Source organism: Primulina tabacum, chromosome 16, assembly GCF_025594145.1.
Source record: "Primulina tabacum isolate GXHZ01 chromosome 16, ASM2559414v2, whole genome shotgun sequence".
Classification (NCBI taxonomy): Eukaryota; Viridiplantae; Streptophyta; class Magnoliopsida; order Lamiales; family Gesneriaceae; genus Primulina; species Primulina tabacum.
In genome coordinates this window covers 16,745,821-16,759,881 of record NC_134565.1, presented here as the reverse complement: position 1 = coordinate 16,759,881, position 14,061 = coordinate 16,745,821, and the positions used below count along the sequence as shown (strand labels likewise).

Below are 14,061 nucleotides of genomic sequence, written 5' to 3'. Positions count from 1 at the left end.
GAATTTTGAGCGAGGAAGCGAGCAGATCGAAGCTCCATTTAGCGAGCCCTGTTTCCATACAGTATTTTGGTGAGTTCAGTTCTTGTGCTTCTGAAATTCGAAGTTTTGTGTATTGTGCGTTAAGAATCTCGACTTGTGATCCAAATAGAACTTGTAGATCTATTTGTTAGCTTTCTATAGCCGCTAGAATCATCAAATTTTGATAAGAAACGGATTTGTTATGATTTTTCTACCAAATGTACCAAAATCGAATTCTGCAATTGTGCTGTGCAGGACACCTACTGTAATTCGGGTTTAAGGCATTTAAGCGCTCGGATTCTGGACTTAAGATTCAAATAAGAGTTCTAGAGCTATGTGTTTTCTTCGGAATGATATAAGATTCGTAAATTCCATTAAGAATTGAGCAAGTTATGCTTGTTTTTCTGGAACTGCTTGGTGTATGAGTTTCTGTCCGATTCAAATAAGAGTTGTAGAGCTATGTGTTTTCTTCGTAATGATATAAGATTCGTTAAATTCCATTAAGAATTGAGCAACTTATGCTTGTTTTTCTGGAACTGCTCGATGTATGAGTTTCTGTCCGCGAATTCGGAAGTAGCAGTGTGTTCTTGAAAATTCTGAGAATAATCTACTGAGATTCTGAAGATAGTTTCAATTAAAGAAACTTAGATAATTGAGTTATCTTTCATTTCCAATTGGCGGATATTGATTGGAGTTAATATTGAGCGAGAAACGAATTTTATGCTCTTTTGTGCCAAATCGGAAATTGGTATGGAATGTAGTTTTCATGATCGGCTTATTGTGGTTTTGTTTAGGCCGAGATTCTTGTAGAGAAGTTGATATTGGAGTTTCAAGTTGGTATAGGTATGTTACAGCTCGGTAACATACGAAGGTAAAACATAAATTATGTTTAAATTTCATTCTGTGTTACATGGATCGTGTTTATGATTTGTTGACTCTTGTAAATTGTTAAATGCCTTCGTTGTGATATATATTTATTATTGTGACATTTTATTGGCATTTAGGATAGGGCATACTGTTATGACATTCATGTTAAGCCCTATCGTTCTTGTTAGCCAATGGTTGATATCCGTTGTTATCTGGCACTGTTGTTTATCTCGGGATCATTGTGTGGCTGATAAGCCTATACACATGAGACCGTAGATGTGATTGAACAATCCCGTGGTTAGTGCAGGATTTTGAGGTGAGCGCTGGGATTGAGTCATCTAGTTTGTTCTGTTGTTCCATCCTGTTATATCGTATCAGCTGTATGGAGGCCGAGTCAGGGGTGTTATTCAGCACAGCTTTGCATACCTCGCATACTTGGCAGGGCGGTTTAGCTGCATGATGATGTAGCTCCCTTGTGTTGTTGCTCGAGCATTATTCCAGTTGTTATCGTACCGTTTGATGGCTCCTATTATCCCGATTATTCGTTGAGCCTTTCATGCATTGCATATCACATTTCATTATATGATTATGCATGCTTTCTGTTATTGTTGTTATTGTTGGACTGTTTCATACCAAAATCCTAACCTCAGTTGTTTACTGGGGGGCTGCTGTGGTTGCTTTTGGGCACCATGGTAGATCTCCCGAGTCGTTTTGCAGCATCAGGCCGAGCTTTCGCCAGTGGAGCTCGGGATTGAGGTTGGTTTGCTTGGTTCTGTTCAGTGGAGTCTCCCAGTTAGTCTATATGTATGTCTTGGGTTTGTTTCAGTCTTGTATTGTAGTTTATTTGCCGGGGAGATGCCCCATGTATCTGTAGTGGTATTTGGTTGTTTTTGCAATGTTCTGAGTCGACTCTGTGATATTTATGATTTGGTGAGTATTTGGTAACTTTTAATTTCTGTTTAGTCCTGGCCAGTGCGGCTATAGGTTGTTTAACTTCGGTTTTGTTTTAATGACTCTAGTGGGAGTATATTTTGATATAAATTGTTGCTTGAGTTTTTCGGGATGTCCTATTTACGAGGAGGTCATGCCGAAATTTTCTAGGCCTTGAGGTCCGTTTTAAAGTATTTTAAACCTTTTTCCGCTGCAGTTTTAAATCAACCATTATTATTTGATCATTAATTGTCGTTAGATTAAATGGGCTTCACATCTTGGTATCAGAGTGTAAACTGGGATACGCTCGAACTAGAGTCTAGGACACTTGAGTCTTGGCACTTAAATGTTTGTTGCACCTGTGTATGCTACTTGACAACATACTTATGTGGTTATATGTTCTGTTTACTTTTATTCTAATTGTTTTGGTGTTTTATCGTATAGAATGGAGAGAGGTGGAGAAATTCCTGTTGATGAGATTCCTTTAGCTCGAGGTCGAGGTCGTGGACGTGGTAGACCTCGTGTCCGTGTTGTCGATGATACCTTTGTTGATCAAGCTGCTGATCAGCTAGAGCAGCTTAGGATGGATGAATTAGTTGCGCGTTTCCATTCTATACATCCACCTTGATTCAGTGGTTTGGAGGGAGCCGAGAAAGCTGAATTATGGATTTCTGAGATTGAGGAATTGTTTGATTTTATCGAGTATCCTCCGGAGTGTCGATTGAGATTAGCTGTGCATCAGTTGAAAGATCGTGCTAAAATATGGTGGTCTACTACATTGATGACTTTAGATGCTCAGAGGATTGTTCCATCGTGGGATATATTCAAGCTGAATTTTAAGGAGAGTTATTGTCCCCCATCATTCTACAGTTCTAAGGCTTCTGAGTTTCATAACCTGAAACAAGGCGATATGTCAGTTACGGAGTATGCATATTCTTTTTATGCTATGCTGAGATATGCTCCTCATGTTGCTGCGAGTCAGGTTGCTGTTGTTGAAAGTTTCATCGAAGTATTGAACGATCATCTGCACCCTTTTGTTTCTACCGGTAAACCACTGAATTATCTTGAAGCAGTAGAAATAGCAAAAAGGGCTGAAGCTAGTCTTAAGAGGAGTGGCAATCGAGTGCCTACCCAACATCATCATTCGGGAAGACAACAGTTTAATCAATCTGGTTCTGCATCTTTTCGTCCACGTGGGAAACAATTTAAGAATCCTGGTTCTAGTTCTTCGAGTTCAGGGAGTTCAGGGAACCGTGGTGGATATCGTTATAGTGGACCTTACTGTGATCACTGTGGAGGCAAGCATTCCAATGATCAGTGTGTTGGAGTTCAAGGGGTTTGTAATAATTGTGGTCGGCTGGGTCATTTTCCTAGAGTCTATCCTAGTAAGACAGGGAAATCAGCCCAGGCAGGTAGTGGAGCTCAAAATAATAGATTCCCAGCAGCGTCCCAGTCTTTCCATCAGCCTAATAGCCCTTCGCATTAGAGCAGAGGGCAAGGTGGTCAACAGAATCAATCATCTGTTCATGTATTTGCCTTGACTGAGGATGAGGCTCAGGCAGCTCCAGGTACTATCATTACCGGTAACTGTACTCTATGTGGTTTTATAGCACGAGTGTTATTTGATACCGGAGCATCTCATTCCTTTGTTTCTCATGCATTCGTTGTTTCGCATGATCTTCGCACCACTAGTATGAATTCCAATCTATCTGTTGCTACTCCGATGGGCAAAATGATTATCTCTGATAATGTGGTGTTCAATACGGTTTTGTTTCACGATGAAAATGTTCTGTATCTATATCTCATAGTCCTACCTATGCATGACTTTGATTTTATCGTTGGTATGGATGTTTTGACTGCAAATCGTGCCACTGTTGACTGTTATCGAGGAATAGTTCGTTTCAGGCCTAGCTTTGCTCCTAAATGGAATTTCTATGGCCGTGGTTCTCAAGCCAAGATTCATCTAGTTTCTTCCATTGAGATGAATCGATTGTTAGATTCTGGTCATGAAGGTTTTCTAGTTTATGTTGTTGATCTATCGCAAGATGAGCGACGAATTTCTGATATTCCTGTAGTCTGTGAGTTTTCTGATGTATTTCTAGAAGAGATTCCTTGTTTTCCACCAGAAAGAAAAGTTGATTTCAGTATCGAATTAATGCCAGGAACTGAACCCATATCTCGAGCCCCATATCGTTTAGCCCCTGTTGAGCTGAAAGAACTGAAAAAACAATTACATGATTTGTTGAGTAAAGGTTATATTCGTCCGAGTTCTTCACCGTGAGGTACACCGATTCTATTTGTCAAGAAGAAAGATGGTACGATGCGGATGTGTATTGATTATCGGCAACTGAATAAGTTTACTGTCAAGAATAATTATCCACTCCCTAGGATTGATGACTTATTTGATCAGTTGCAAGGTACTTCGGTGTATTCTAAGATGGTTCTCCGTTCTGGGTACCATCAAGTTCGAGTTAGACAAGAAGATGTGTTTAAAACAGCTTTTCGCACGAGATACGGACACTTTGAATTTTTGGTTATGCCTTTTGGTTTGACCAACGCTCATGCTGTGTTTATGGACTTGATGAATCGAGTATTTCGTAAATATCTCGATCGTTTTGTAATTGTATTCATCGATGATATTCTTGTTTATTCCAAGTCCAAGGAAGAGCATGCCAAACACTTGAGGATAGTTCTTCGAATTCTTCAAAAGAAGCAGTTGTACGCCAAACTATCCAAGTGTGAGTTTTGGTTAGATAAAGTGGTGTTTCTGGGCCATGTCATATCTCAACATGGTATTTCTTTCGATCCAAGTAAAGTGGAAGCAGTTCTGAACTGGGCACGATCGACCAATGTACCAGAGATTCGTAGTTTCATGGGTTTAGCTGGTTATTACCGGAGATTTATCGAAAATTTCTCAAAGATTACCAGACCTATCACTCAACTGACTCAGAAAAATCAGAGATTCATTTGGTCTTATGAATCTGAGTCAAGTTTTGTCGAGTTGAAGAAGAGATTGTCTTCTGCACCAGTTCTTACCATTCCGAGTGGTTCTGGAGGATTTGTTGTTTGTACCGACGCGTCTAATAGAGGATTAGGTTGTGTACTGATGCAGCATGGGAGAGTTGTGGCCTATGGTTCTCGTCAGTTGAAACCGCATGAGTCTAAGTATCCTGTTCATGACTTGGAATTGGCTGCTATTGTTTTTGCTCTGAATATTTGGAGGCATTATTTTTTTGGGGAGCAATTTGTAATCTATTCTGATCAAAAAAGCTTGAAGTATTTGTTCTCTCAGTCAGATCTGAATATGAGACAGAGATGTTGGATGGATCTTTTGAAAGATTATGATTGTGAGATCCAGTATCATCCAAGAAAAGTGAATGTCATTGCCGATGCTTTGAGTCGTAAGGTTGTTGATGTTAATTTATCCTCGATTCGTGTTTCTAAGTTACGAGAGGATATTTGAACCTCTGGGTTGAAATTTCAAATCCAAGGTAATGCTGTTTGTGTGTCTCAGATTTCTATTGAACCAGAGTTGATTCAGATTGTAAATTCAACTCAGAAAACTGATGATCGAGTTCTGAAATCTTATGAGTTAGTATCTCAAGGACACCAATCTGGTTTTTCAATTTACTTAGATGATTCTCTTCGGGTGAATGGTAGATTGGTTGTCCCAGATATTCCTGAATTGCATATAGCCATCCTTAAAGAAGCTCATTGTACTCGATATAGTATCCACCCAGGAGGCAGGAAAATGTATCATTTTCTACGGCCTCAGTTTTGGTGGAAGAATATGAAAAATGATGTGGCTTGAGTTTGTGTCTCGTTGTCTAATCTGTCAGCAAGTCAAAGCAGAACGAATGAGACCTGGAGGATTACTGAATAGTCTTGAGGTTCCTCAGTGGAACCGAGAGCACGTGGCTATGGATTTTGTCACGCATTTGCCACGTACTTCTCGTCATTTCGATGCCATTTGGGTGATTGTCGACAGATTATCTAAGTCGGCACACTTTATTCCGTATGAGAGGACGTATTCGTACAAGAAAATGGCTCATCTGTATATTGAAAATGTTGTGAGATTTCATGGAGTTCCAGTTGCAATAGTCTCAGATCGTGACCCTAGATTCACATCAAAGTTTTGGACTAGTTTTCAAAAAGAAATGGGTACACGACTTGCGATGAGTACTACGTACCATCCTCTGACCGATGGTCAGACAGAGCGTACGATCCAGACACTCGAGGATCTGCTTCAAGCAGCGGTCATGGAATTTAAAGACAGTTGGCAAGAAGCTTTACCACTAGTAGAATTTTCATATAACAACAGTTTCCAGGTGACTATTGGTATGGCTCCTTTTGAAGCTTTGTACGGTAGACGGTGTCGATCACCTCTTTGTTGGGATGAATTTGGTGAGAAGCAGTTGACTGGACCTGAGATTGTTCAGGAAATGCATGATAAAGTTCAGTTGATTCGTCAGAGAATGAAAGCTGCCTAAGATCGTCAAGCTAGTTATGCTAACAGACATTGTCGACCTCTAGAATTTCAAGTTGGAGATTTTGTATTTTTGAGGATCTCTCCGTTTAGAGGTGTTGTTCGTTTTGGTATGAGAGGTAAGTTGTCACCTCGTTTTGTTGGCCCCTACGAGATTGTTGAGCGTATTGGGACTTGCGCTTATCGTTTGGATTTGCCCCAGTCATTGTCTAGCATCCACGATATTTTCCATGTTTCTATGTTGCGTAAGTATGAGCCCGATCCGTCTCATGTGATTCAGCCTGATGAGGTTGAACATGATCCGTCTCTATCATATACTGAGTATCCAGTTTGTATCTTGGATCGTAAAGATAAAGTTTTACGCAATAAAGTTATTCCACTTGTACGTGTTCAGTGGTCGAGGCATGGTGTAGAAGTGCAAAGGCCCTAAAACTTCTTGCTTGAAAATTTGCGGAAAATTAAAAATTTTCTTTTTAAAAGAACTTAAATGGCCTCATTCATAAAATCACTGGTGAATCAAGTTCAATATTTCAAAATATTGCAGCGGAAGAAAATAAAGTTTGCCAAAAATCACAATTTAAAAATATCCAACGAATGATAAAATGTTTGCGGAATAAAATAACAACTGCTGCTCTGAGGTCCTCGGGTGCCACTACTGCCGATCCAAGCTGGCTCACTGGTCCCCGCCCTCGGCCCTGGCCTCATCAGTACCTAAAACAATCAAGTCTAGTGAGCCTAAAGACTCAGCATGCAAATATCGCAGGTAACGAGTAAAAATCTGAATTAAAATATGCATGAGTTAACATATCCTGTCCTGAGGCATGCTGAAAATAATCTGTACTGAGCAATTATAATACGTGCATAACTGAACTGATAATCACAGTAAAAAAAATGTTTGCTCCTTGGAGCATGTACTGAAATAACTGGTAAAATTTTCTGTTGAGATTATGTTTTACGCCTGTGGCCACTGCACTAAGATGAACTGATCGGTAACTGGCTACCGGGGAGGCTGAAACTGAACTGAGTTGGCCGGTCACTGGCGACCGGGTGGTACCATACTGAACTGATCGGTCACTGGCGACCGTATAAAATAACACTCCCACATAGTGAATGAACCACAAGCCATATCGCATAAATCTCAAAAATAATCATTTTCTATTTAATGCACGTAAAATAATTAACTGGCGTAATGAAAAATCCTGTAATTTTACCAACTGGATTGGATTGGATCGTCTCCAGGCTCGCTGCAATCTATTTGGGCTATGAAAAATATGCAATAGCTTAGACTTGACCAACTATGCAATTTAGTTCAAAAGATGCGACTATGACGCCTAATGACTTCGCATTTAATCATGACTCCGAGCCAACCTGAACCGACACCGAAACGACGTATAGTCATGATTAAAATACGCTGAAAAATCATAAAATAATGCTCCTAAAATGATAGGGTCGAAATCTAGGTGGAATGGAGGCCAAAACACGAAACGCTCTTTCGAGAGTTAATTTGGCACATCGCACCGTAAATTCTCGTACGACCTCAAAAATGATCCAAATGACAAACGGTCAAAAACATGACCTTCCTAACTCAATGAGGCACTGTACAGTCCAAGGCCATGGGCTAAAAGCCAACCAAGAACTCGAACGAGCCACCGAACCGACACAGCAACTTGCTGTAAAATTCCAGCAACTGTACAATCGTGTAACTTGTGTTGTTTTTGAGACTACCGGCCATTGGGGTGTGAACCATCGACCAGAGACTCTTACCAACATCCCAAGGAATGATTCGAACCATGGCTAAGGGCCTTAGGCCAGCCACAATCCGCGTCACACCAAAACTCAACCGAAACTCCAACCGAGAACCAACGTGCATGCGTGTGTAGTGTTTTGCTTAGATCGATGTCTTGCGTCGTTCCAGTGGCCATTTGATTGACCATGGCACGATCTAGACATATAGGGGCATGGTATGAATTGTGGCTATGGGCCATAGGCCAACCAAGAGCCATACCAAGCAACCAAAAACCGAAACCATATGCTGAACCAATGAAGAAGCCGAATGGGGAAAGGGGCTGTTCTTGTTGATTTGATTAAAACCGATGAGCCATGGACCAAGCCACCAAAAGAGGCGACTTAGTCACGTCTTAGAAATGCTAGGGGAGTGATCCAACCATGGCTATAGGCCCTTGGGGCAGCCAAGATCAGATCCTTCCTCCTTGACAACCAAACTGAATTTTCAAACATATGAGAAGCAATGGGAAAGTTGCTGTCATTCTGAATTTACAGCGAGCATGTGGTTAAACCAATGGACAAACGTGGTCCTAATGCATCCTACTACATGTATATAGGTCGCCTTGGGAGCCTGGAATCGAACCAATCACCTGAAACAACAAAACTCAGAAAAACGTGAAGCTTGTCATAAAAGGGCTGAAATCTGCATGCATTAATTTTCTGAAAATTCTATGATGTATTTCGGTTTTTGCATGATAAAACATGATCATGTACTGAAAAATAATTGATAATATGACTTGATTGAGGTTTGAAAGAAATCTAGACATGCCTGGTTTCGTTTCGAAAGAAAACAAACGAAACGACGACGACGCGGCACGGAGGAGATGGAGCGCTTCTTTCCTTTCCTCTTCTACTCGATTTCTCTCTCTTTGCTTAGCTATGAGTCCCACGGTTTTCCTCTCTCAAAAACACTCTGAATTTCGTGACTAAGGGAGGGGATATGATGGTTAGGGGAGTGAGGGAGATGGGTGCAAAATATAGGGAAAGAATCAAGACCAAGTCTCCATTTTTTTTGAATTTTGAATTGTGGTTTGCTATCAATTCTACTTGGAGGGATTATGGTGGTGCAATGACCGATTCTACATGCTCATCTAGACTAGGATAATGTTCTAACATTAATTAATTAAAGTTGATTACCACTACAAAAGGTTAGCATGCTAAAAGATGACAAAGAATTTGTCAAATGATGAGTTGGCAAATGAATTATTTGATCAACAAAAAGGGGTGGCCAAAATTTAACAATTAAAAGGGAAGGGAAAAATGTTATCTAGCTAGTAAATTTATAATCCTTAAAAGCCTCACTAACCCCTAATTAATTTAGTGAATAAAACCATTAATTATGCAACTTAAATGAGCTTATTTCTTAATCACCTCAAGCATCTTAAATTAAATCCTCAAACCTCCTTTTTAACTTAAATGAACTTACTTGTTAGCTAAATTAACTTCTGGAAATATTTCTCGAATCTTAAATTCTATCTCAAAACTCCAACTCCAGTCCGGCCTCACTGAAATAACTGAAAAATCAAACTAATGAAATGAAATAATAAAATAATTAACTTCAAAGAAATGCATTAAAATAATCATGCAATGAAGTCAATTTAATTTTTAAAAATCTAGAATTATGCATGGCTTATACGTCTACTGATTTACGGGTTCTACAAGAAGAATCAACGTGGGAAACAGAAGAGAAGATGAGAGCATCTTATCCATATCTGTTTGATTCCTAGTAATGTATTGTTGGTTTCGTATTGTGTGTAAGATGTATGTGTATAAACAGAAATTTCGAGGACGAAATTTGTTTCAAGGGATGGAGAAGTGTAAGGCCCTGTAATCAATTATCCGGTAATTTGGCATAATTAGAATAATTATTGAGTTGTAAATTAAAATAATTATTTATGCCAAATAAATTCAAGAAGTGTGTTAAAAATATGTATTTTAGAATATTTCGAGGATGAAATTTGTTTTAAGGGATGGAGAAGTGTAAGGCCCTGTAATCAATTATCCGGTAATTTGGCATAATTAGAATAATTATTGAGTTGTAAATTAAAATAATTATTTATGCCAAATAAATTCAAGAAGTGTGTTAAAAATATGTATTTTAGAATATTGGAGAATTTAATGATATAAAATACATATAGAGTTTAAATATCAACACACGAGAGCAAAATAAATTCAGACCGGGATAAATGGCCTTGGGTTACTATTTTGGTGATCCATTATTATTATTAAATATATGCAATACACACCTACCTCATTCAAGAAGAGAAAAACGAGATAAGAAAGAAGAAAACCTGTAGAGGACTATTTCATGGAAACATGCTGTTTACGTTCATGCTTTAAATAAAATGCTGTAGAGGACTATTTCATGAAATAGATACTGAACAATTAAAATCTGAACGTAAAATATTTCATGGAAACATGCTGTTTAAAATAATTCATGCTTTAAATAAAATGCGTAAATGTAAAACTTACAGACCTAAGGCGTGACTTCATGAGCTTCTCGAGGTCAGTAGTAGTGCAACCCTTTACAGAATCATTGCTCTGATACCAGCTGTAGAGGCCTGAAAATCCGTACTTGGACTATTTCATGGAAACATGCTGTTTACACACCTACCATGAAATATTTTACGTTCAGATTTTAATTGTTCAAAACAATAATTTCAAATATTATTAAAATAAAGATTGTTTATACATAGAGTTTAAACATGAACCCTCGGACAACACTTGGCTCGACGGGCACCTACTCTAACAATCTCCCACTTGCACTAAAGCCAACTACCCATATGCTTCAAACCCATCGATTCGCGATGCTTCTCGAATAATGGTCCAGGTAAAGGCTTAGTTAGCGGATCTGCAACATTATCTGCGGAGCCGACTTTGTCAATCAAGACATCTCCTCTTTCCAAAATCTCATGGAGGATGTGGTATTTTCTCAATACATGTTTGGACTTCTGATGAGACCTTGGCTCCTTTGCTTGAGCAATGGCTCCCTTGTTGTCACAAAACACCGGGACAGAAGCAACTCCATTAGGAATGACGCCCAACTCTGGGACAAAATTCCTTATCCAAACAGCCTCCTTTGCTGCAGCTGATGCAACAATGTATTCTGCCTCAGTGGTGGAATCCGCTGTACTGTCTTGCTTGGAACTCTTCCAAGAGACAGCAGCACCATTGATCATGAATATGAACCCAGAGATTGACTTCGAGTCGTCGATATCGCTTTGGAAGCTAGAGTCGGTATAGCCTTCCAATTTCAGTTCTCCACCCCATAGACCAAGAACAATTTATTGGTCCTTATCAAATACTTGAGGATGTATTTCACAGCTTTCCAATGTGGAAGACCAGGGTTCGATTGATATCTACTCACTACACTTAGTGCGAAAGCCACGTCAGGACGTGTAGATATCATCCCATACATGATGCCACCAATCGTAGATGCATATGGAATGCGTTTCAACGTCGTTATCTCTGCATCAGTCTTCGGAGACATAGACTTGAATAAGGACACGCCATGACACATTGGTAGATGTCCTCTCTTGGACTCATCCATCAAGAACCTCTTCACAATGGTATCAATGTATGTGGACTGGGTGAGACCAAGCAATCTTCTCGATCTATCTCTATAAATCTGTATTCCTAATACAAAAGATGCTTCACCCAAGTCCTGCATCGAGAACTTACTCGCTAACCATATTTTAGTTGATTGCAACATTCCTACATCATTCCCAATGAGTAGAATGTCATCAACATAAAGCACCAGAAATGTCACAGCACTCCCACTGACCTTCTTATACACACAGGGTTCCTCAGGATTCTTAGTAAAACCAAACTCTTTGATTGTACTATCGAATCTAAGGTTCCAACTCCTAGATGCCTGCTTTAGACCATAAATAGATCTTTGAAGTTTGCATACCATATGCTCACTTCCGACAGATGTTAACCCTTCAGGTTGAGACATGTAAATCTCTTCCTTAATATCACCATTAAGAAAACCTGTCTTGAAATCCATCTGCCATATCTCACATGCAGCTATGGCTAGCAATATCCTTATCGACTTGAACATTGCAACTGTAGAAAAAGTTTCCTCAAAGTCAACTCCTTGTCTTTGAGTATATCCTTTTGCTACCAATCGCGCCTTGAAGCTCAATACCTTCCCATCCGCCGCAAGTTTCCTCTTGTAAATCTATTTACACCCTATGGGAACAATTCCCTCTGGTGGATCCACGAGATTCCACACTTGGTCCGAATGCATGGAATTCATCTCAAATTCCATTGCTTCAAGCCACTTGGATGAATCGGCATCAGATAACACTTCCTTGAAGGTCCTTGGATCACATCCATGGTTAGGCTCATCATGGCCCTCTTCAAGAAGCAGACCATACCTCATAGGTGGTCTCGAGACTCTCTCTGATCTTCTAGGAGCTTGTATTTCCTCTCTTGGCTCTTCGGGTGTGGGTTCTATAATTGTGGGTGTCTCTCGAACCTCTTCGAGTTCTATCATCTCCCCTTTTCTATCCAATAGAAATTCCTTTTCCAAAAAGGTTGCATTCCTAGAAACAAACACCTTTGTTTCTTGGGGATGATAGAAATAATATCCAACAGAATTCCTTGGATATCCCACAAAGTAACATAAAATGGATCGACTATCCAATTTATCTCCCACTATCTGCTTCACATAAGCAGGGCACCCCCATATTCTAAGATAAGAATATTTGGGAGGCTTACCCATCCATATCTCATATGGTGTATTATCAACTGCCTTTGAATGGACATTGTTCAACAACAGTGCCGCTGTCTCAAGCGCATATCCCCAAAAGGATGGCGGCAACTCCGTGAACCCCATCATAGACCGAACCATGTCAATCAAAGTCCGGTTACGACGCTCCGAAACACCATTACACTGTGGTGTAGCGTGCGGAGTCCACTGCGAGAGAATCCCATTCTTCCTAAGATACTCTTGGAACTCGGCACTCAAGTACTCACCACCTCGATCCGATCAAAGTGTCTTGATGATTCGTCCCAACTGTTTCTCTACTTCACTTCTGAATTCTTTGAACCTTTCAAAGGTTTCAGACTTGTATTTCATCAAATACACATACCCGTACATCGAAAAGTCATAGGTAAAGGTGATGAAGTAGGCATGTCCATGTTTAGTGGTGATGCTAAGCGGACCGCACACATCGGTATGGATCAAATCAATAACCCTATGGCTCGCTCCACGTGGCCCTTAAAGGGAATTTTGGTTATCTTTTCTTTTAGACAGGATTCACAAGTCGTGAGAGCATTAATATCAGACATATCAAACATGCCCACTCCCACTAGCTTGTTCATCCTTCTTAGGAAAATATGTCCTAATCGAGCATGCCACAATTGTGCCGAATTTAGAGTATCTTGTTTTCGCTTGTTTGTTGTTGTTATTGCTTGGACATTGTTTAGTAGAATATCTTTCAATTTTAAGGTGTAGAGATCGTTTTCAAGTTCTTCAGTACCAATTAAACATTCATTCTTGTAAATATTGCAAACACCTTTGCTAAATAAACAAGAAAACCCATCTTTATCAAGCATAGAAATGAAAATAATGTTTTTCACCAAATTTGGTACAAAAAAAACATCTCTCAAAATCAACTTAAAATCATTGTTCAACAATAAATAAACATCTCCTACGGCCTTGGCAGCAACTCTTGCTCATTGCCCATCCTCAAGGAGGTCTCACCTTCCCTAGGCCTTCTACTTCTTCCCATCACCTGCAAATCATTACAGAGATGTGAGCCACAACCGATATCCAATACCCAAGAAGTAGAGTTAATTGAAATGTTTACTTCAATGTAGAACATACCATTTGCAGAACTCTTCTGGAAAAGATATTCCCTGCAATTACGCCTCCAATTTCCAGGCTTCTTCCAGTGATGACAAATATCAACAGTCTTGTCATCCTTGACTGGTGTGGCTGCCACAGCGGGAATCGGAGTCTGCCT

The 14,061-nt window shown here is 39.7% G+C and overlaps 1 protein-coding gene across 1 annotated transcript; it reads left to right on the top strand.

Annotated features, from left to right (window-relative positions):
- The first annotated feature begins 2,596 nt into the window (after positions 1 to 2,596).
- Positions 2,597 to 4,096, top strand: LOC142528377 (uncharacterized). The gene is made up of 3 exons (XM_075633420.1): positions 2,597 to 3,151; positions 3,302 to 3,383; positions 3,426 to 4,096. The coding sequence occupies exons 1-3, from the start codon at positions 2,597 to 2,599 to the stop codon at positions 4,094 to 4,096; spliced, it is 1,308 nt and encodes a 435-aa protein (XP_075489535.1).
- Positions 4,097 to 14,061: the final 9,965 nt, after the last annotated feature.

Excerpts from the sequence above, each read along its gene's own strand:
- LOC142528377 (XM_075633420.1), top strand. The coding sequence starts at position 2,597 with ATGACTTTAGATGCTCAGAGGATTGTTCCATCGTGGGATATATTCAAG. Across the intron at positions 3,152-3,301 it reads AGTGTGTTGGAGTTCAAGGG|AGCAGAGGGCAAGGTGGTCA; the intron begins GTTTGTAATAAT and ends CCTTCGCATTAG. Across the intron at positions 3,384-3,425 it reads TGAGGCTCAGGCAGCTCCAG|CACGAGTGTTATTTGATACC; the intron begins GTACTATCATTA and ends GTGGTTTTATAG.